This window comes from Etheostoma spectabile, chromosome 9, assembly GCF_008692095.1.
Source record: "Etheostoma spectabile isolate EspeVRDwgs_2016 chromosome 9, UIUC_Espe_1.0, whole genome shotgun sequence".
Classification (NCBI taxonomy): Eukaryota; Metazoa; Chordata; class Actinopteri; order Perciformes; family Percidae; genus Etheostoma; species Etheostoma spectabile.
The window spans coordinates 11,466,354-11,488,808 of record NC_045741.1 but is presented as its reverse complement, the minus strand read 5'-3'; the positions used below and the strand labels follow the sequence as shown (position 1 = coordinate 11,488,808).

Below are 22,455 nucleotides of genomic sequence, written 5' to 3'. Positions count from 1 at the left end.
TGGATGCTGCGGTTTCAGTCTGGCAACCCTCCGTGAAGTTTGAATCTGGGGAGGAGGGGGGAGGGGGAGATGACTCTCTCCAGTATTTTGAATTTGTACTGAAGTAACTATTTTAAACACTAGCGGAAAGCAACACTTCCTCGCAAGAAAGAAGATGTTGCCTCTTCAGACAAATATTTTCTCGTCTGCATACTGAAAAGGATAAACAGCTAAAGCGATTTCCCATCTGTCTTTCTCTCCCTCTATGATCTGGTTTTGTGAGAAACTCACAAGCATTATGACTGTTTGTGCTTGAAGAACATCAATCACTTACTGGTTTGTGTCATAAGTCAAATGTCTCTAGTCAAATGTAACCCTGTGGCAAAAAATGTGAAATGTAGCGTCCGATAGAGGCTTAGCTGAATGAAGACCAAATGTTAGCCAGACCTAGCCCATATACGGCTGCCAGATTTGATATGGCTGAAAATGTTTTGGTGTAGAGTTGGGGTGAGAAAAAGCTCCAGTTAGCAGCACTTAGGCTGGTGTCAACACCTGGAACAGGATCAATGAACCTGTTCTGGCACTTCCTTTGCCTTGAGTCTAGCAACCAATTGTGCAAGAATTAGGCTGCTGTTGGGTTGGTATTGGACACATTTGGCTAACTGGGTATACGAATGCAGTGAAAAGCATGTGTTTAAAGTCCAACTGAAATAAGTTTTTCTGCCACTACATACAGATTTGTAAATCACGTCTGATGTTGTGGTCACAGGCACAGATGGACCCGGATCTGGTTTTTCAACAGGTTAGAGCAAGTCCCTCTATGTGGCTACTTCAACCTGTTAATACTGGCACTGAAATGAAAAGCAAGAGGTTCCACGAAGCCCACGTGCTGCTCAGGTTTGATGATATTTACGTGACCGACCACATAAAACAGTAATGGTTTTGTGACCCTTGTTACTGATGGAGAATAAAAATAATAATCATTGAATTGTCTGCTTATGAAACACAAACTTTATTTACGCAGTAACAAAAATAAACCGCTAGTTTGAACATAATACAAAACATAATACAGACTGATCATGCCTAGCCTGCAGCCCCGCCTCTCTCTCTGATTGGCTGGCTAACTTGTAAAAGATATATTCTTGATCATTTAAAAAATAAATAAATCTGACATTAGGTCTTGTCGGGCGGCCGCAGTGACTTGGTTGCCGTGCTCCACAGTCATCACTGTGGCAACCGAGGACGCTGTCACCCGGGTTGCTGTGTTAACAGCAAGGTGTCATTCATCCCACTTTAACGAGCTGCTCATTAACGAGTTAAACAATTAACACAACTTAACAAGTGTCCAAAAATGTAACGTTTTGAACAGGAAGTGATTCTGAGGCAGACGTGCTATATACTTAACTGTTGACAAAAAAGGATACTTAGCAACAAGCTAACTTTTAGTACAAAACATGCAGAATGTGTAGAAAATTTAGTATGTGCTGAACTCTGTTTGCTGATTCTTACTTTCTTACTAATTTTAAATGTGAAGCTTACATGCCAAAACTGTGATTTTTTGTCCGTCCCCTTTTTTTTTATAAACATGTATTACAACTTCAAAACTTTTTCTAGTCTTTGTTTTTAGTTCTCAAATTTCATTTTTTAAAAATTATATTTTGAAATTTTCTCAATTTTGTTAAGGTTCCACATTAGCAGGAACTTGTTTGGAGGACTTGTTAGCAATGCTCATTGAACACAAATGGAGTTGTTAGCCTTTAGCTAATGAGTGAGGTATGTTGCATGTGTTAGATGCTGGGAGGAGTGTAGTGTGTGGCCATTTGGGGGTGGGGCGGGGAGATGTAGTGTGTGGCCATGTGGTGGGATGGTGGGACTCTGTTGTAACCAACAACATGGGAGGGGTTTGGGCCGGGGCAGTAGACTTGTGTGGTATGGCCTCTGGTCTGTAGCGCCCCCCAGTGGTAGGGGTTGGGGGCAGGGCAGTAGACCCGTGTGGCGTGGCCTCGGGTCTGTAGGGCCCCCCAGTGGGTGGAGTGGGGGAGGCAGGCGTGGTAAGAGGAATGATGGGTGAGGTGGGCCCGGTCAAGATGAGCAGAGAAAGCCAGAGTAGGAGGGGCGGTAGGCAGGTAGGTTGCTGTGGGCGGAGCTTCATATGGCAGGTGCAGCATTGGAAGAGGTGGGGGGGGTGGTTGATATGGGTATGGGAAAGCAGAGGAGGGGGTGGAGTCTGGAGGGGCAGGGCTGATGGTGGAGGAGGAGGCTTCAAAGGAGGGAGCGGGGCCTGATGATGGATGACACAAAACAAATGAAAACACAGAATCTGAAAGGAGACATAGCTACTTTTGAAAGTATTCACACAGTCAATTTAAGATCATAGATCATTATATATTTCTTTATACTTTGAGGAACGGCAGAGATTTTCACCTCAGTGTGTTTCAAGGTGTTGAGGAGTTCTACTAGACATGTTTTAAAAGTAGCATAAAGCCTTTAGTAAATTGTTGTTTTTGGCGGCTTGCTTTAATTTTAGTTTAAGTCTAGTCTATTTAATCCAGTCAATAAACTATAAGTACCTAGTAGTATAGACAATGCCAACATGTTGGCCAACAAGGGATGTTTAGTACACATGAGCCGCTTTCCGACCAGGTAGTTGCAGGAACGTAGTTATAGGAATATTCCACTTCTAAATAGTTCTAACTACTCTCCCCCAAAACCGGTTTTCCATTTGCACTGGCCAAGTGGCCATAGGAACTGGTAGGAGGGGTAGGGGAGTGACGCAAGCACATCAACGGTCTTTATAGCGTTAAAAAATACACCAGAAAACAAATAAACCAAAAAAAAAAAGTATCTAACTAACTATCTAAGTCTAACTTGTTAGGAATATGTTTTGTAATATTTTATATATGTTATTATACATGTATGTGAAGATCAGAAAACTGAGGGAAAATTAGTTTAGAAGCACACACTTCATTTCAACACACAGTCACTGTGTAGCTATAAGGCGGCCATCGTACTAACCACTGCTGTGTCCTGCTGTGTGTCCATCTTCTGCCTTGGTGGATTCTGGGTAAGAAGAGGGTGGCTGATTGAGGTCTTGAGTTGTCTCGGGGTATGAAGGAGGGGCAGCTGGGGGCAGAAGACCAGATTAGGGTCAGATTGTCTACAGGAAGGAGTAGTTGTGCTTTCTGATAGGTAGACCATTTTTAACTAACTTATTAACTAACTAACTCACTTACTAACTAACTACCTCAATATTCTTGCATTGCCAGAGCGCTGTGGAGTAAGGTCTGGCTACACCACACATACATTTCTGGGATAGGAGGAAAAAACACTTTGCGTTGTTTACATTTCTTTGAACCAATTACCATCGTCTTAGGCTTTGCAGACATCAACGGTGGCTCTGCAAAATGGTCTCGGGATGGAACTTGTTTTGGTCAAAGATTTGCACCCCACAAAAGAAAACGCCACATACAATTTTAAATAAAGTTAACTCCTGGAAATGATCCAGACTACTATCTCACTTACTAACTAACTCACTTTTTAATTATGTAATACAAAGCTGAGAGTTCAAACTCTTGGTGAAATGACTAAATCTGCATCTGTCAATCAAGATGAACACATCCTCACTTTTAAGTAGTGAACGCACACTCAGATCACAGGCTGAGACGGCTCAGAGCTCGCCTCTTTCACCCAGCAGCCAATCAGAGAGGGCGTAGGCCTTACCATGCAGAGGCGGTTCCTGGCTCAGATAGGGGGTGTAGTGCTGGTAGGGGTAGGGTGCCTCCTGTGAGTTGGCATGGTACACCTGCTGCTGATGATGGTACCACTGTGAAAGAATGGTAGGGGGAGTTCAGAGCTGACTACAACTGCAGCTGATTCCCACCTGATAATTAAAAAGGTAAACTGCTGAGACACACTCATACGTCACTTATTTTAAAATGTGTAAATGATGGAAGGCATTTTTCACTATTAATCTGACATGTTTTATTTCAGATAATTCTTCAAATAATAAGTGGCACAATGATCGGCAGTAAAATAAATGTTCGTTCTTAGTGATCAGACACTTTCTCAGCTCAGTAATAAAATTGGTGCTCTTCTGAAGAGTTACAGTAGCATGGGTTCAGATGCTGTTAGCGTTTGTAATTTTACACAAAAAATATGTCCCATAGAAAATGAACGGGGGCTAAAGTTAGCTCAGTTGTGATATGTGTTGTATGAAAAATAATCTTAAAAAAAAGAACCATTCTGAATAACACTGAATGAATATATTAATACATAGAGAAAAAAACACATGTCACAGATAAAGGGTATTTGAAAGTTAAATAAATATTTAAGGAGTCACAGTCAAGACTTTGAGGAACATCCTACATTTAAAAAATGAAAACGGTTTAGTTTGACTTGGAAAGGACTCCGTTATCTATTCTTCAACCTTTTCATACACTCATCTTTGTATTGTTTTTATTTTACTACATAGTACATTTCTATAATGTTGCAATTTGAGTTTTTTCTTCTACAAACTACTTGGGTTAGGGACGAGAAACGAATCAAACAGCAACTTATTTTCTCACCTGGAGTCCTAAGTTGAAGTAATACTGGAGGACTCTGCAGTCTGCACACAGACACACACACACACACACACACACACACACAGACACACACACACACACACACAATGCCACCATGTTGGAGAATGATAGAGAGAAATAGCCCTTTGTTGCCAGGTACAAAGAACATATGCATTGTCTTTTAAACTTTAAACTTTATGATATGTAACTGTAAACTGGTCATGTGCTGTTAAAACAGAGCTAAAAAAGCCCAACCAAAGATCAAAGGTACAAAGAAAAAAACTGTACTACATAGAGCCATATCTCATTGAAACGTTCATTTTTTGCCCTAGTTTATACTCAATCTTTTATAAAATGTATAATAATAATAATAATAAAGACAAGAAGTGTGACAATAAAATGCAGCAGGAAGTGAGACACTTTGTTTATGTTGTTGACCTCTGACCTTGGGGTAAATCACTGCCGTTAGGGGCGTAGGAGTAAGGGGGCGGAACTTCCACAGTGCTGCGAACCTCACCCAACTCAGAAGACGGGGAGCAGGAGGATGAGGAGGGTGAAGAGCAGGTGGCCTCTAATGGCTTCTCTACCTGAAACACACACACACACACACACACACACACACACACACACACACACACACACACACACACACACACACACACACACACACACACACACACACACACACACACACACACACACACACACACACACACACACACACACACACACACACACACACACACACACACACACACACAGTGACTGTGCCGCTGCTTGATTGGATCCCTGGCATAATAACTATCAGGAAAATAGTGCATTATATAGTATTTGCCATTTTGTAGTGGTGTTCAAATTCTCCGTGGTTAATTTCCTTCACAATCTAGACTGTAAAAAACCACAATGCACAGTGAACATACAATGTACCCTACATTTTATTTTCTGTATACCATAATGTAACGCAACTGAAGAGAAGAAGAAGCACCCACAAAAACTGAAAATGAAAAATGGAGCGGGCTTTCGTTTCTAAACCGTGTAAATGTAACATGCAAACTATATACACAACCTTTTACTATCCCCCTGAGTGCTTGGTTTGTTTTAGGGACTTATTGGAAGTGTTTCCAGCATACCCGTTTGTTTACATAATGCTGGGCGTGCGCCTTCATCATAAAAAGAATCGGCGCAGGTACTGACGCGACAATGAACAACGTTTTCAGTAAGTGTCCAAAATCATGTTTGGTTGTTCCCTATATAGTTCACTATTTCATAAACACAATATACAATAGGGAAAAAAAAGAGTGAGTGAATGAGGGAATGCTTTTGAACACAGCTTCTGTTTTGATTAAGATAATGAGAGCCTATTAATTGAACGTTAGTACTGATAATGGTCATTAAGTTGTTTCTTAAACAGCGAGCATCCATCGTTTGAAATGTGCAAACAGCTCTTTGTCGCTGCATTCAGGTTGTGATGGTTCAAACTTTATCATGTTGCCCCCGTGACTTGCTGTGTCCTTCCATTGTGGAAACCACAGAAACTACAGAGAGAAACACATCAGGACCTGATTTTACTGATCTGGCTTCACTGAATGATATTTTGCAATGGCAGAGATTAGACAGATCAATGAAGAACATTTGTTTGAAACTTTGACCCGCGCTCTTTAGCTGTGTGATGACGCACACTGTGGTTTTTGGTACAGGACGTTTATAGGGTCACATGTAGAGAGCTGTCCTGCTGCCACCAAATCAATTGCCACTGTATGCCGATAATACACCGCTCTTTCTCAAGAATGTCCCCAGCTCCTAAATATCTTTGACAGCTTTAGACAGCCTGCTGGAGCTGCTGCCCTCGCGACCTGACACCGGATGAGTGGACGAAGATGGATGGATGGATTTTAGACAGATCTCAAGATATAAAATTATAAATAACTTCCCATTTGACATTCCTGTCATCCGGAGTTCCTTAAATCACTAATATTTTATTAACAAATAAATGATCATGAGAGGAAGGGATAATCTCATTTCTTGTTTGTCTGTTCATTTTGGTTTATGTGATGGAGTATTTAAAATGCCTTAATGTGGCTCAACAAACTTGCAAACCAAACCCAATATTATTTTGATTAAATCCCTATTAACCACAACAGATCTACGGTGATTTCTAGCAGGTCAGAGGTTGGGTATGTTACCTGATCTGTGGAGGGCTCATCAGCAGTGTAAACACCTGAGGGCTGGAATCTCTGCTCTAAAAACGGTTCACATTCAGACATCAGTCACTTCCGTTGGAGGGTTGGCTCTTTCTAAAGACTCTCCACAAACAGATATGGTTACTCACCCTGAGTAAAGTAGATGTACTCGTCTGTGTACTCAGCTGACAAAAACAAACACATAAGTCATATCAGATGTTTACAGAACTACTGTAAAAACCTAACCAAGTACCATCAATGAAACATTCAGCATAATCTCTCACAATAAAAGCCTATCCGAGGAGTGAGAAACTATGCCCGTGGAGTTACTGGAAAGTTTTTATATTGAAATATAATGGAATTTTTGAGTTACTGAAACAGTGATTAAAAAAACATAAGTGTTCGATCATAGTTTTTTTCAGTTTTGCCCCCCAAAACAAAAATCCATGTCTGCAGATTACAAACTGCAGGTAGAAAATATGCAGCCAAAAATGGCAATTGTGCAGCAGAAAGTTTTGAGTGAGTAAGTAACTTGTGAGGGTTACTCTTACTGCAATGAAAAAAACAAAGAAAGCTAACAGCGGGCTAAAAGCAAGATGGCCACACCTGGATGAACGAGCCCACAGATGGGTGTTTGAACAACGTACTGCCGGGAGAGGTCAACGGTGCAGATACGTCTCTACGCCCTGGTAGTTGTTCTGTGTGATATTGTGTAGTTGAATAACTGTTAATGTGTTACGTAAACATGCCAGACACCTATTCAGCCTGTTGTTCTGTGTGCTATTGTATAGTTGAATAACTTGTGTGTTACGCTAACATGCCGGACAAAAACAATATTAAAATAAACTGCCTTTCCAGATTAAATGTCTGTTCTTGGTCTTGGATTTTCTGACATAAATTTCTAAATAAATGTGACTTATAGTCCAGTGTGACTTATATGTTTTTTTCGTCTTCATGACACATTTTTTGACTCATGAGACTTATACTCCGGAAAATACGGCTAATGAAATCAGCATTTGTGTCATAGAACAGATAGAGTGAGAGAATTGTTTAGACTATAATATGATTAAAACACACATATACTGTAAAATCAGTATCAATCAATTTTTTTTTTTTTTATTCTTCCTCACCCGGGTCCTCCTCTGACGAACAGACCGGGGTGTTTTCAGGTTGAGGGGGCAGGGCTCCCATGGAGGGAGGTGCCACAACCGGGTCCTGAGGGAGGAGCCACATTTTATTACATTAGGTAAATAGAACATGTTTGTATACTATCATGACACTGTTACTATGTCAGTGTTTATAACAGTCCCAGGTCCGAGTCACATGTCTCTGGATCGAGTCCGAACCTTCAGTGAGTCTCAGGGCCCTTTTTTAACCATCTAAGCGCATGGCGTGAAGCGCATGCCACATGTGCGTTTAGGACCAAATCCACTTTTGTTAGTTTGAAGGTGGAAAAAAGGGTCTGTGCACCAGGCGCATGGTTCAAAAGGGTTGTACTTAGGGTCTTCATTTTAGGCGTAACATGCAATAAACCAATGACAGTGCCATCTCCCATTCCCTTTAAAAACCAGGTGTGTTTGTACCTGCACCGGGAGCAAGATAGGGACCACAAAGTTCAAGTGTCTAAAGTCAGAGTCTAAAAAGAGTCTTATTTCTTTTTATTTGCGCTGTACTCAGGGCATCATTGGAAAAGAGAGCTTGCTCTCAAAGGGCCTCCCAGAATAAATAAAGGTTATAATAATAAGAATAATAATTCCTGGGCAAGTTAATCCTTTACTGTATCATCTGGTTCTTGTAGTTTTGGTCGTCTCACCGGCACCGGAGAGAAGACGGCATCACTGGTCTCGTCCAGCTGGTAGTATGCCATGGTTGCATCCTGATAAGTCGGTTCCTCCACTGTCTCTTCAGGGAAACCAAACTGACACTTTTTATTCAGCATCAGACGCCGGCTTCGACTGAAAAAAAAAATGAAAACAAATAAACCAAAAGCACCCAACTGATCTGATGCTCATTACTTCAGTACGGAAACACTACTGGTAAATCTACCCATTCATTATAAATTGGTCTTAGAGATCAACTGGACAAGCTCTGTGAAATAATGCCATGTTGTTAGATGTGACATTAAACGAAGATATTCATATACAAGTGTAAGTTGTTGTGGTTACACTGTGTCATGTAAGGAGACCTACTTTATCTTATTAATACAAGCAAGGAGGACACATAGGATTAAAAAAACATGATGGACTTTTCAGAATAGGTAATTATCTTCACTCGAGTGTCTGCACGGAAAAGTCATTGGACGCCACAATCTTCTGAACATAGCCATACTGACAAATACAGAGAGAGTTGTGTGGATCTTAATTAGCTTTGTAGCAACTTATTTGGCAAGTCTTGGACATAATGGACGTTCGGTAACATCAAAAAGTCAATCATTTTAATAGTTGATTAGTACTTTACCCTTAACCAGAGTGAACTAAACCAACAACTAGACCAACAGGGAAACTTCAGAAACAAGAAATCACTGAAAAACTTGCAGCTTTGTGTTTTTGTTTAGACCTGAAGGCATAGTTCTCGTAGTCGTGGTAATATCGTCTGCCAGGGTGGTAATAGGTCAACTGTGGACCAATTAGGTGGCGGCTCAGAAAACGTGTGGACCTTCTGACCGGAATCCATGACACACACACACACACACACACACACACACACACACACACACCCACACACACACACACACACACACACACACACACACACACACACACACACGTTATGTATCTATCTATCAATCAATCAATCAATCAATCAATCAATCAAATCTGTTTTTTCAAATTTATATCACAACAAACTGAATATCTATTTAGTTAGAAAAAAGTTATAAGCTTGGACAAAAAAGATGCACCTGTCCAGATCAACACATTATCTGTCCAAGAAAAAAAGAGTTTGTGTGGATCCAAATATTTTTCAATAAGCTCTGATTTTTTTGATGTTGGGACTGGTATAAAGACCCACCTGGAGGCTCTGTTGCGAGGAGGTCTGGTTGGGTGGTGGTGATGGTGTAGGGGGGAGTAAGGCTCGTAGGTTATGGCTCCTGGTGACAGAGGATGGGGCGGGTCGGTCTGGAAGCGTGGCGGCAGGGCGAAGGGATCCGGGCCTCTATAGTAGAATGGTGGCGGCATCAGCAGCTTTGCCCCTTTCATTCCGCAAGACTTCCTGAAGAACCGATGGCGGTGACGTCGCTGACCACGAGAATCCGAGTCTGATAAGAAACAGAAAGGGACAGGGCGACAGTGGTCAGGAAGGCGTTACAATAGTCAGGAGGTCATTACAGTTTTCAGTGAAACTTATTTGGTTATCAATTATTACACCCAGAAGAGCTGAGTCAAACCAAGTCCAGAAGGTATGAGGAATATGAAGAAGAAAATACATCTTCAGAGGAGAATGAAGGAGCTGAACAGAAACGGCATCTCAGTGTACATTTACCCAGGTCTCCTTTTCTGGTGGGATCAGCAACGTTCCAGGCAGAAACTGGTTTTACTAGTATTAGATCAGACAGAGGAACCAGGTGTCTGAGACAGAGAGGGAAATGTTAAACATTAAAGATAAACTGTAGCTGTTGTAACTCTCCTGCTAAAAATCTGATCTGGTTCACTGACTACACATTTTTACAACAACCCAAACTGTGACAACTTCATCTAAAACCACTGCTAGGCTTCTTTGTGAGGATCAGTTTAACGTAAATACAATTTAGTTTGATTTCTTCTAAGGGCTGTTTGAGGGATAAAGTTAGTATCCGGTTAGATTCTATGTGTTACTTCTCTGCCAGCTCCTCAATGAAGACGGTGACGGCTGATGGCTGTGTTCCTACTTCCTGGATGAAGCCGTTGAAGTACTTCCCCAGCGGCTCTAGACGCGCCTGAAACAAACCCACAGGTAACTATAGAGACACCTGATAACATGTCCATGCTCTTTTAACGGTGTCTTTACAGGTCTCCTTAAAAAAAAAAAAAAAATTAAACAGATGCAGGTGGTTCAGAACGCTGCTGCTCGAGCCCTCACTAAGACCAGGAGAGTGGCTCACATCACTCAAGTTCTGAAGTCTTTACACTGGCTTACTGTGCCTCAAAGAAATTACTTCAAAATAATTTAGCTGGTTTATAAATCCCGAAACGGTTTAGGGCCAAACTACATTTCTGATCTGCTGCTACACTGGGAACCACCCAGACCTCTCAGGTCATCTGGGACAGGTCTGCTTTCTGTCCCCTGAGTCAGAACTAAACAGGGAGAAGCAGCGCTCAGTTTCTATGCTCCACATATCTGGAACAAGCTCTCAGTTTTTTAAAATCAAGGCTGAAGACCTTTTTTTTTTTTAAGTTCCATCCATCTTTGCCTGCTTATCCGGTATTGGGTTGCGGGGGGAGCAGCTCCAGCAGGGGACCCCAAACTTCCCTTTCCCAACCCACATAAACCAGCTCCAACTGGGGGATCCCGAGGTTTTCCCAGGCCAGGTTGGAGATATAATCCTTGATGTTGCCATTCTTTAAATAATTGATTATTTCTTATAGTACACTGGACATTTTATTCTCATATTTTATCGGTTTTACATTTTTCAATCGTTTTTAACTGCTCTTTAATGTTCTTTGAATTGCCCTGTTGCTGAAAGGGGCTATACAAATAAAGCTGCCGTGCATTGCTGGAGGCTGAAAAGCAACAAATCAAACCATTAGATTAATTTCCATTTGACTTTTTTTAAGCAGCATACTGTTCTTTTGTGAAGTTTACATATTGTCTGTCAATCTTAAAAAAGAATATAAATTCAATTATGCTGCAGCAGCTTTTGTTTTTCTTTGAGCATAACCCTGGAGAGGCTTCAGTTTTCTGGTTCAGCTGTAGCAAACACGCAGACGTTAGCATTTAGCTCTTAGTACAGCTGAAACTGAAATCCTTGGATAAATGCTTCTGCAGGTAGACATAAACGTCACAGTGAAACAACTCATAGAGAGTGTTATGTGTGACTGTACATTCCAAAGAAGGCCACACTAGCAATGTGAATCTTCACTGCTCTCAAGATTCAATTGCAATTATCCTGTCAATGATTCAAATTGATTTCATTGACATCACAATGTATCACGTTGTGTCACATGCATTTTATTTTACCTAACCTCAATTTTATTATATATTGCTCCACATGGTTTTCATCAACAAATTCAAGCAGTCAGATATATATGAATGACCCCTTTTTTTTGGAATCTGCTTTTTAAAAGGACACTTCCTGAATGTAGAGGAGTCTAAACACAAACAAAAGGCCGACACAGAAAGAGCAGCAAATGGAAAATCAACAAGCAACATCAGTAGGCAGTAATCAATTGTTTTCTGTCACTGCATCAATGCAATGATTAATTTTAATATCCCAAGCCCACACACCAAACATGTCAACAATGCATTATGTGAACCTGCAAGTAGCGCGCCGAAACTTTGCTAAACGTTCTCTTCAGTAAACCTGACTGTTAGCTTATAGAAGTCCTGTTGGAAGATGTGATGCAGCTAGAAAACATTGATGTTTTACTGAGATGAAATGTAAATAAGTTTGACTTAATGTCACAACCTTTTATAGAAAATTTCAATAACATATGTTTCGGAACAAAGCCCAATCCGATCTTTTCCTTCTGTTTTCTTAAATGTTTTAAACTTATTGGTATTTTTTGTCTGTCTGAAGTGGTTGGATGTACTCCGTTATGCAAACATATTTAGTTCAATGTTCGCCTACATGCAGACTGATGAAAGGAGTATGTCCCTGTAAGGCCACCATAAAGAGGACCTGCATCTTAGTTGTCTGCTGTTTGAGCTCTACACTGAGTTCAAAATGAAGTCAGTGATGTTTGACCGTTTGATACAAGCAGTATTTAGCCTGATGCAGTATTAGTACCAGTAGTTGAAGTATTATTGCTGTCAGTGTTGTGAAGTGTTCTGTTACCTGACACTTGTCTCCCAGGAAGTACTGCCTCCCTTCAAACACCATGTAGTTGGTCTTCTGCATCTCTGTCAGTCACACACAGACTTCAGTTATACAGCGTCACAGTGATAAGATTATTAATAATAGCATTTTAGTACCAGTCACTGTAGCCAGATTACACACCTGTTACTAATCTGAAACACCATGATTTACAGTCAGTTATATAAAACAATAGGAAGGTTGTTTATTAATATTTTGAAAGTTATAACCTTAAAACTGATGTGTGTCAACTTAAAAATAACAAAACAATCTTATTTTAAACTGACTTCATTAAAGTTTTCATTGAAGTTCTGCTTCAGGATTCTGTGTGTTACCTTTGCAGGTGTCCAGCCAGACATCAAACTCAAGGTTTCTGTAACGTTTTCCATCCAGAGACTTCATGACCTTGTAAGGAAGAGACAGTCTGGAGGAGGGCGGGGCTTCTTCAGGAGGCTGACCAATAAAAGTATAAGGTTGGGATCAATGCAGGTTTAATGGTTGGGTAAAATAATGTAATGGCCCATTTCCACTGCATGGCACGGAACAGATCCACTTGACTCACTTGGAATCTTTTGGCGAAAGCTTGTGGTTGGTACTTTTTATGGATGGTACTTTTTTGTTATCACCTCGGTCGAGAAAATTACCTGAGTTGTTGTGCATAGCCATACCATGCAGTGGTAATTTGGCAAAAATACATAGAATTATATATTATTGATACGCCAGATTTAGACTTAATCTTTCTATTGTTTGTTCTATTGTTGATTTAATTAAAATCTAACTGTTCCCAGTGTATGCAACATGTTGCCAAATTGGTTGATTCTAAACTATTCAAGTGATGAATTATGCCCTTATGTAAAGGTGACAGGATCTTAATGAGTCACATTAGGAGGTAGAAAAACATTTACACGTGCCTCGCTCTCACCTTTGAGTCATATATCACAGCTTCGAGCTTCTTCTCTGAAGCTCCACCTGACTTCGACTCTTCCCTAAAGCATGAAACAAACACACCTGTGACTTTTCCCAATAGAAGTAAGAGTACAACATGATGTTATTGTACAGGTGAAGTTTATGTGCAAGATTGTGAAAGATTTGTGTGAAAGATCTGATTACCATCTGACTCAGTAAACACTGTGAACAACTGTGTATAACAAGTTTTGATCAGCAATATTTTTTTTTTGTAATAACTAACAGGATCTTATTACGTTACGCAGCAGATTGTTGGTAGATATGAAGTCATAACTACCGGGATTTACTCGCGTCTACAGGTGCTGCTTGCCCTCTACTGTTACATAACGTTAGTGGGATCAACAGCAGTCTGTTTCATGATGTCAGTCAGTCGTATCATGAGTTTCGAAGTTGGTGAATGAGAATCACAGATGAATATTAAAGTGCGTGTGTGGTTGTGTGTGCGCGTACCTGTGACATAGGTCCTCAGGTGTGTCGCAGCCAAAGTCGACATCCCTACACATGGATGGTCTGTTTCTATAGCAACGACCTCCGATCCTGAAGGCCTCCATGGCGTCACAGAGCTCCACCTCCTCAAACCCGAACACCTTAGTGTAGAGCAGCTCATAGAGAATAGCTACGCAAACACACACACCCACACATTATACACACAAACATTACACCCACTCTCCCACCCTGATCCACCAATCGCTGATCATTACTCACACTGACAGAGAGCAGCAGAGGCAAGGTAACTCCTCGGGTAAATGATGTCATAGTGATTGTTGGAGGCACACAGGGTCACCTAGACGGACGTTCACAGAGACGGACGGTCAGTACTGACAAGGGCTTCAACTAACAAATATTGTCATTATGGATTAATCTGCTGGGGTTTTTCTCGATCAATTGTTTGGTGTATAAAATGTCAGATAATTGTGAAAAATGTCCATCCCAGTTTCTCAAAGTCCAAGGTGAGTCCTTAATTGTTTTGATAGATATCAAGTTTGATGTACATCTCCTGTATGTCACTGTTCAAATTAGAGATGGTCCGATACCGTTTTTAATACCTGATGTCCATTCTGACACCTGAACTTATCGGCCGATAACGAGTACTGATCCGATACCAGTGTCATATATTTTATTATGTTTTAACAGCTGTATATTACTATCCCAGTATGGATGTGATATGATTTGTTGTTGGTCTGGCTCAGGTTAAACTCTCAAACAATGAATTCCACAGAACTTTCTTTTATTATCATCTAGTTTGACAGCCAGTTATAACAGAAAAATAAAAAAAATAAACTACTTTAACGTAGATTTTTTTCAGGGCTTTATTATGTGGTATCAGATTGGTGCATAAACTCCAGTACTTCCCAATACCGATACTAGCGTTTTAGGCGGTATTGGAGGCGATACCGATACTGGTATGGAACATCTCTCGTTCATATATGTATGTATATACTACTTTTACAGATACTCCTTCCTCAGTCAAACATCCTGCTGGTCAGCTTACCTTGTCAACAAAGTTGTCCTCTGAGATCACCATAGCAGGTTCCCCTGGGTAACGATAGATCAGGAAACAATGCCTACACACACACATCAGACTTCTTTTAACTTTTGTGCCATATGTCAAATTCAAAAACGTCCACCTGGATTCAGTTTCAGACTCTGACAAACCAAATCCAAATGTAACACCTGCTGGAACAAACACCTGCCTGTATAACCTGGCACATTCTGACTGGAACCTTTACATCTATAATAATGTTTGTCAAATTTAATAAACCCAGCAGGTGCAGTAGCTTCTCTCTAGTTTGGATCCAGTTCCTTAATTTTTTTTAAGATAATTTTTTGGGGCATTTTAGGCTGGCTGAAGCTATGAAAGGGCAAAGAGAGGGGGAATGACATGCAGCAAAGAGCCGAGGTCGGAGGCGAGCCCATTTTAAGCCAAAAATGGATGACGACAAGCACTTAGGTAGCAGACTCTTATTAGCTGTAGTAAACAGACTACACTTCTTGTGTGACTATACTGAACGCTGTTCATGTAGTTTTTAGTCTGCAGTCGGCATCTCACCTGTAGAGCTGAGAAAGCGCCTTGATCTCCACCTGACCCACTGTCTCCTGAAAACACACACTCACTGTCACACACTGTTAGACACTGTTACTGTGTGGACCAAAGGGTCAAAGGTTTACAGCAGCTCACCTTGGGGTCCTCCAGACGCTCCAGATATTTCTCAAATGAACCTTCAACAAACTGAAAGAAAAAACAGACATGCTAAAAACAACCTGCCTGTTATATATTCTGATTTATTTTATTTTATTTTTACACTTTGTTGCCTCAGTGAGTAGTCAGTGTCTGTCAACTGACCGGTTAGAGCCTGGTCAGTGGTTATGTAGGACATCGGGCTGAAAACATAGTTTCAGAACTGAAAAGTCAACATCTGCTCTGGTCGATCGATTGGTAACTCACCGGTTCAAAGTTGCATCTGGTGGCTTGCATGAAATTGGCGCAGTCCTGACGGATCTTCTGATGGTAGTTCTGAGAGTAATACAACTACACACACACATTATTAAGTAAATATGATCGCTTAATTTTGACAACATTGATAGTTTTTGTTCTTTTTTAGGTTTTTTAAATTTTTTGAACTTTTGCCATTTTTGGAAGGTGTAGTGACAGTGACTGGAAATGGGAGAAGAGCTGCTCTCTGACTGCTCACTTTAACTTAGAACTCAGTAAAAATGAAGCAAGTTTACTTAACAATTTAAAATGAAGTTTTTCAAAGGAATCTGAGGTGGTAACTGAGGTCAGACTTATTCAAACCTGTATTATCAAGCAGGATTTACTGACAATACGTCTTATTAAGCCTACTGGTTTCACTGGTGATCTGACTTAATACAACAGTCTTCAGGTGGTGGTCCTCTCTCTCTCTCTCTCTCACTCTCACTCACACTGACACACTCACACTGACACACACACACATTTGGTAGAGTAGAGAAAAACTTATTTTGATCCATGGTGGGCAACTTTTAACTCACTTTTAAGTTAGCAACTGCTTTTCCAAACTCCATTCTAGGTTAAAAAAAGACACCTTAACTTTTCTGCACAAAACGTAATGAGGAGGTTTAAGTTCAATTGTTGCCAGAAGGCCATTGTGTTCATCAGAGGAACATACCGGTAATACTGGCAACAACTGAGCAATCTGCTTTGTGATCCTAATGTTGCTCAGCGTAAATTCTTTCAGGAAGACCTAACTTTGAATCAGTGCACTCCTAAATCAATTCAGTTGTTATACACAGCAAAAAGTACATTTATTAGGACAACTATTGCATATCTGTCTCTCCTGATTTAAATACAACTCAGCGTGAATTCTTTCAAGAAGACCTAATTTAATCAATGCTCTCTTCCTAAATGGAATCAGCTGGTGGAGGCGTTCACCTTTCTGCTCAACCAATCGGAATCATACACAAATTGCAAGAGCCAATCACAGAGTCACAACCCTGCTTTTAAAAATCTGTCTCTCCCTTTGCTATTAGCTGTTGTTGCAGGCAACCCCCCCTTCCACCTCCAGTCATCTACTCCTGCTGGTTGGTCCAGAGCCTCCTTCGGTCTGGTCTTCGGGCTCCTTTGTTTCCACCACCGGTGTCTGGATTCCATCTGGGGGTCTGATGGTTCTCTACCCCTATATAGAATACTCGTATAGCGATGGAGTCTAATCGCCAAAGACTTTGTACATTTTATTGAGCTGTACATTAAACCTCATTTGCATATCATATATCATGTCTCTCCTGATTGAAATATAGTTGACCAGATGCAGTTTCAGACAATTTTTGCCAGGGCTTCAGCCCCTACTGTTTTGAGTGTAGCCCTGAATGTAGTTTGAAAAGTTGACTGACAAATATGTAACCAGACAATAGCCTATGTAAACCCCCAAAATCATAAGTTGCCTTATTTCACTGTGCTTCAGTTAATGGACAATGCTGTGCTGTGGGCATGCTGCGGTAGATGTGACGCGTTTGTGCTCCGTGTATTTCTGCCGTAGTTTTGGCTTTCCACCTTTTAGGTATAGCAGCGTACACCCATTTCCCTAAACTCTGTCTCAGTCAGAGACCAGAAACCCAAACGGGTCTACCATATCAGCAGAGCAATCAGCTAATTATTATTGTAATAGCCTATTATATATTTTTTCTCAAAATATCCCAACTCGTCCAAATCACAAAGAACACAGATGGGATGAGTTATTTTTTAATCCTTGTGTGTCTTCCCGTCAAAATTGAAAATCAAAACTTTTGTTAAGAGTTATAATCAATGTTTTTAACTTTTTATTACGGTTTTTTTCACTTTTTTCAACACTTTTGATGCTTTTTTTCAATGTTTGACACTTTTTTGACCTTTTCAACATTACATGAAAACTAACTTATTAACTTTAATTTCAGTTATCTTTTGGAATTTATGGTAAAAAAACCTAATTTATAGGAAATTTTACCTAATATTTGAGTAAGAAAAGCAGAAATTAGGAATTATTTAGACTAAAAATAAAGGAATGGATGTTGATGGATAATCACAGACTGGAATATGTCAACTTTTACTCAACACTATTTCAAAAGCACTTGTTTTTGTTTATCAAATGCTATAAAATTGAATGAGACACCCCAAAAATTAATTTAAGTAGAGATTTGTACTTGCCAAAGAGCATTGTTTGGAATCAATCATGTTATTTTGGGTAACTAAAAAGAACATTGATATAGGGAAACAGGTCAATTTGACCCAAGGACAACATGAGGGTTAAATGTGCACACAGTTTTGGACCACATCTATTAGAAATATTAGATAAGCCTTTTGATAAGCGATTTTGATTAACTAACACCAACTGATCAGCTAAAATAAACATGCACTGGGCAAGCCAATCCCAGTTTTGCATTGCATTCAGTTTAGTTAAATGGGTCAGGGCTCCTCAAGTTCTAGAAACGTCCCTGTGGTTGACCTCTCCTCTCACCGGCTCTGACCTCTTTTCTTACTGGCTCTAACCTCTCTTCTCAATGGCTCTAACCCCTCTTCTCACCGGCTCTAACCTCTTCTCTCACCAGCTTTAACCTCTCTTCTCACCGGCTTTAACTTCTCTTCTCACCGGGTTTAACCTCTCTTCTCACCGGCTCTAACCTCTCCTTTCACCGGCTCTACCCTCTCGTCTCACCGGCTCTACCCTCTCTTCTCCCCGGCTCCAGCCTCGCCTTTTACCGCCCTGTCCGCTGACCTCTAACCTGTACCGGCTCACCTTTTCTGACACGGCTCGGAACAGACTGGACGCGTCCTGGGCTACCCTCTTTCTGTAGAGGCCCAGACTGCACAGGTACTCGTCCATGTTGACGAAGTACTTCTTCTGGCTTTCCGTCACTATTTTCTGCATCACAACGCCGGGAAACTAATCGCAACATGCACGGTTAACTCGCCAAAAACTGTCCGGTTGTATCAAGCATCCCTCACAGCAGTGTGCAAATTAACTCCGCCCACGTTGCGCACCACCCTTTCCAGTTTACTGTACCTGGCGGCGGAAGGGAGTAAGCCGAGCAGTACAATCACAAACGTCAATTCTGCATGAAGTAGCCTACTACTTTACGAACACTGCAGCCTATAAAACCTATTACACCAGTGTGTATCTGAATTTAATCAGTGCCTGCATATAAAGAAATAATGATGCAACTGCATTGACCTGTAGCTCAATTAAATTAAATGATGGTCCCAACAAACAACATCAAGCTGTTAACAGTTCAAAATAGTTAATCTTCTAAGTATTAATTGGTTTAAAGACACATCAGTAACACAAAAGTTGTAATTTTAACATAATAATCCATAATCCACTACAGTGGGGCTCAGAAGTTTAGGCACCCCAGGTAAAAAATTGTATTTTGTGCATAAAGAAACCAAGAAAAGACAGATTAGACATTCTTGTAATATGTCACAAAAAGTTAGATTTTATTTCCATCATTTACACTTTTAAAACAACAGAAAACAAAAAAATGACATCTGCAAAAGTTTGGGTACCCTGCAATGTTTATACCTTGTACCCCCCCCCCTATATGTGTAATGTAACAACAGAAAATAGAATTTCCACAGTAGCCTAATGTCGTTTACATTTAGATCACAGCCAGTTGAAGAGAGAATCAAAATTGGATCCACCTGTTTTGTTTCAGTGTTGAATTCCTCATTAAACCAGAGTTTTGGAACGTCATCATGGCTGACCTCTAGTCAGGGCCATGGTATCTGTTTCTGCAGTGACAGCCATGTTTCCTACACAGTCATGTTTTACATTACATTACATTAACTGCCATTTAGCTGACGCTTTTATCCAATGTGACTTCCAATTAGGTGCTTTCAACCTTGAGGGTAACTCCGGACAACAAGAATTAATTGCGGGTACATTAGTTTTATCATTCTTCTTTCTCTGGCAGATCATTTTGTGTGTTTGTCATATTGTATGGCAATGAAGTGTAGCACATTGCTGAAGAAAACAACAAGGGAGCCACAGCTGCAACAATCAGTGTGTCTCTACTCAAACCCAGTGGCTGGGCTGGTTAGTATGGAGATTTGGTGCCGGAGGTTAACCCTTGTGTTGTCTTCTCGTCAACCATGGGGAAAAAAAAGTTTTGGTCACTTATTATTATCACTTTTTCCCCAAATTTTTCAATGTTGTGGGTGCTTTTTTAGTTTTTTGGTGTTTTTTTCCAAGGTTTTTTGATATTATTCATATTGACACTTTCACGGCCCATTTGTTGTGAGAAAATAAAGAACTGAAAACGGGTCAATTTGACCCAAGGACAACATAAGGGTTAAATGAGGAGAAGATTTTCCTTTTGGGAGAAAACCCGGCGTCTGCTCTGGCTTCTAACCATGTGAAATATTAACAAGGCCTGGGACTGTAGAGCTGCTGCACAGCCCTGGCCTCTGCATAATGTCAAGTCGGCATAAAAAGAGACTTTGTTCTAAATAGGAAGATATAAATAAGAGAAGGGAAGCCACAGACCAACCCGGATTTTTGAAACTCCAAAGGCTGAAAAAAGCTAAATCTGATAGAAATTCAGAGAAAGAAGAATCTGTGAGTACTTGTTTGGGGACTCATGGCTGACTGGAGTCATTCTATAGATTCCTGTTCTGACGGAAGTGTTAAGCAGCAGGTAATTAATCAGTAATTTAAAACAGATTGTAATTTAAAGAAACCTTCGGTGCCACTGTGCGTGTGAGTCAGTCTGAACTCAGCTCTAACTCTAATATGATGCAACGATCCTGCAACTGAGACACACACAGAGAAACATATTCAGAATATGCATGTCTTCTAAATCTTTCTGAATCATGTTAATGTTATTAGTCTTATGTTAGTAAACCAGAGACAGGCACGGAGTCATCCTGGTTTAGCACAAAGGCTGCCCCTTGAGAAGTTACAAGGATGCTCATATCAGCAAAACTGTCTGCTTGTTCAATCGCTGCGAGCAGAACATTCAAATTTGTACTGCAACAAGATTACTTGACATGTGTTTACTGAGGAATGGGAAAAAGAGAAGAAGATGAAAGATAGGAGAGTAAGAGAGAGGAGGATATGAAACGCAACAACGGATGCAAATTGGATTTCAATCCAATCCATTATTCAAGTTCAACTTTGTTGTGAGTGTCGCTGATTTTTTTTGTTTGTTTTTAATCTTGACTTTTCACCAGCTGAGTAGCAACAAAGCATCTAACCACTCAGACATCAGATTTACCCTTGTGAAGGGACGCCCAGACGACCACAGGGAGCAGCCTTTGACTTGAGATCAGAAGTATTCTCTGGTACACGAGACAGGGGCCAAATGAGACAGGCTGATTGCTATTCTGAAACGTGGCATTGTGCAGGGAGGAAGACAAGGCCAGCGCTGATAGAAAATCTGTACACTGACAAAAGAGGAGGAAGTGAAGGGTGTGTGTGTGTGTGTGTGTGTGTGTGTGTGTGTAAGTGATGGGAAGAAGGTGTGTAAAAAGACGTATGCCACAATTACTGTAGAGGTTCATTCTCATACTCAGAGTGTTTCTCTCTCTCACACACACACACACACACACACACACACACACACACACACACAGTGTCACTGAGCCATCTTTTCAAAAATGATTTAAAAAGAGATTAAAAGGGAGAACCAAATTTCTCCACAGTCCCCTGTTGCTATGGCGATACTAAATTGAGTCTCTCTATCTCTCTTTCTGTCTCTCTCCTTATTATGGTCAAATCAACATGGTGCAGTCCTTAACTGCTGTGTGTGTGTGTGTGTCTGTGTGTGTGTTTGTGTGTCTGTGTGTGTGTGTGTGTGTGTGTGTGTGTGTGTGTGTGTGTTTTTGTCTGTGCTGCCTTCCCCTTTCTGCTACTGTTGTTGTTGCTGTTATGCTGGGACTGTGAAGGAGCCTAAATGAACCAGACCGGTGTGATCTCATGTGAGGGGGCTTCCTCGAACCATTGCTGCTTCAGTTGGAAAACCTTGTTTATCCAAATGTCTATTTTTGAAGTTGTAATGATGGTGAATTCCTGAAAACATGACATTATGAATCACATCATCATGTAAAAAATATATTATTTCTCTCAGAGATCACCCATCAACTGAAACATGGACTAGTGTTATATATTTGGATGAACAGAAGGTGTCTGTAGGTGACACTCTCTGTAGCCATGGTGGGGTCATTTGTCATGCTATAACAAAGACTTAAAATAACTTTATTTGCACACATTTTAAGCTAAAAAAAAACAAAATATCCACAAAATAAAATCATTAGTTCATTTTCCCATTA

At 40.5% G+C, this 22,455-nt stretch overlaps 1 protein-coding gene and 1 long non-coding RNA gene across 3 annotated transcripts; one reads left to right on the top strand and one right to left on the bottom strand.

Moving 5' to 3' along the window:
• Positions 1-1,599: 1,599 nt before the first annotated feature.
• On the bottom strand, positions 1,600-19,153 carry LOC116695271 (putative bifunctional UDP-N-acetylglucosamine transferase and deubiquitinase ALG13). Of its 2 annotated transcripts, none has more exons than XM_032525402.1 (24): positions 18,926-19,153; positions 16,123-16,206; positions 15,856-15,906; positions 15,727-15,773; positions 15,169-15,241; positions 14,382-14,460; positions 14,127-14,292; positions 13,633-13,696; positions 13,046-13,163; positions 12,693-12,757; positions 10,534-10,634; positions 10,202-10,287; positions 9,731-9,977; positions 9,278-9,379; positions 8,499-8,676; positions 7,852-7,936; positions 6,871-6,906; positions 6,725-6,780; positions 4,987-5,128; positions 4,545-4,585; positions 3,700-3,802; positions 2,995-3,102; positions 1,819-2,260; positions 1,600-1,782 (listed from the first exon to the last, which is right to left on the bottom strand). In XM_032525402.1, exons 1-24 carry the CDS (start codon positions 19,055-19,057, stop codon positions 1,767-1,769), a joined length of 2,622 nt encoding a protein of 873 aa, XP_032381293.1. In that variant the 5' UTR covers positions 19,058-19,153; the 3' UTR covers positions 1,600-1,766. The 2 variants fall into 2 exon arrangements, with proteins under 2 accessions (XP_032381293.1, XP_032381294.1); XM_032525403.1 differs by having other exon boundaries at positions 9,278-9,376.
• LOC116695274 (uncharacterized) lies at positions 14,946-21,771 on the top strand. The gene is made up of 3 exons (XR_004333406.1): positions 14,946-15,095; positions 20,234-20,238; positions 21,760-21,771. It is a non-coding gene; the product is annotated as an uncharacterized LOC116695274 (long non-coding RNA).
• Positions 21,772-22,455: the final 684 nt, after the last annotated feature.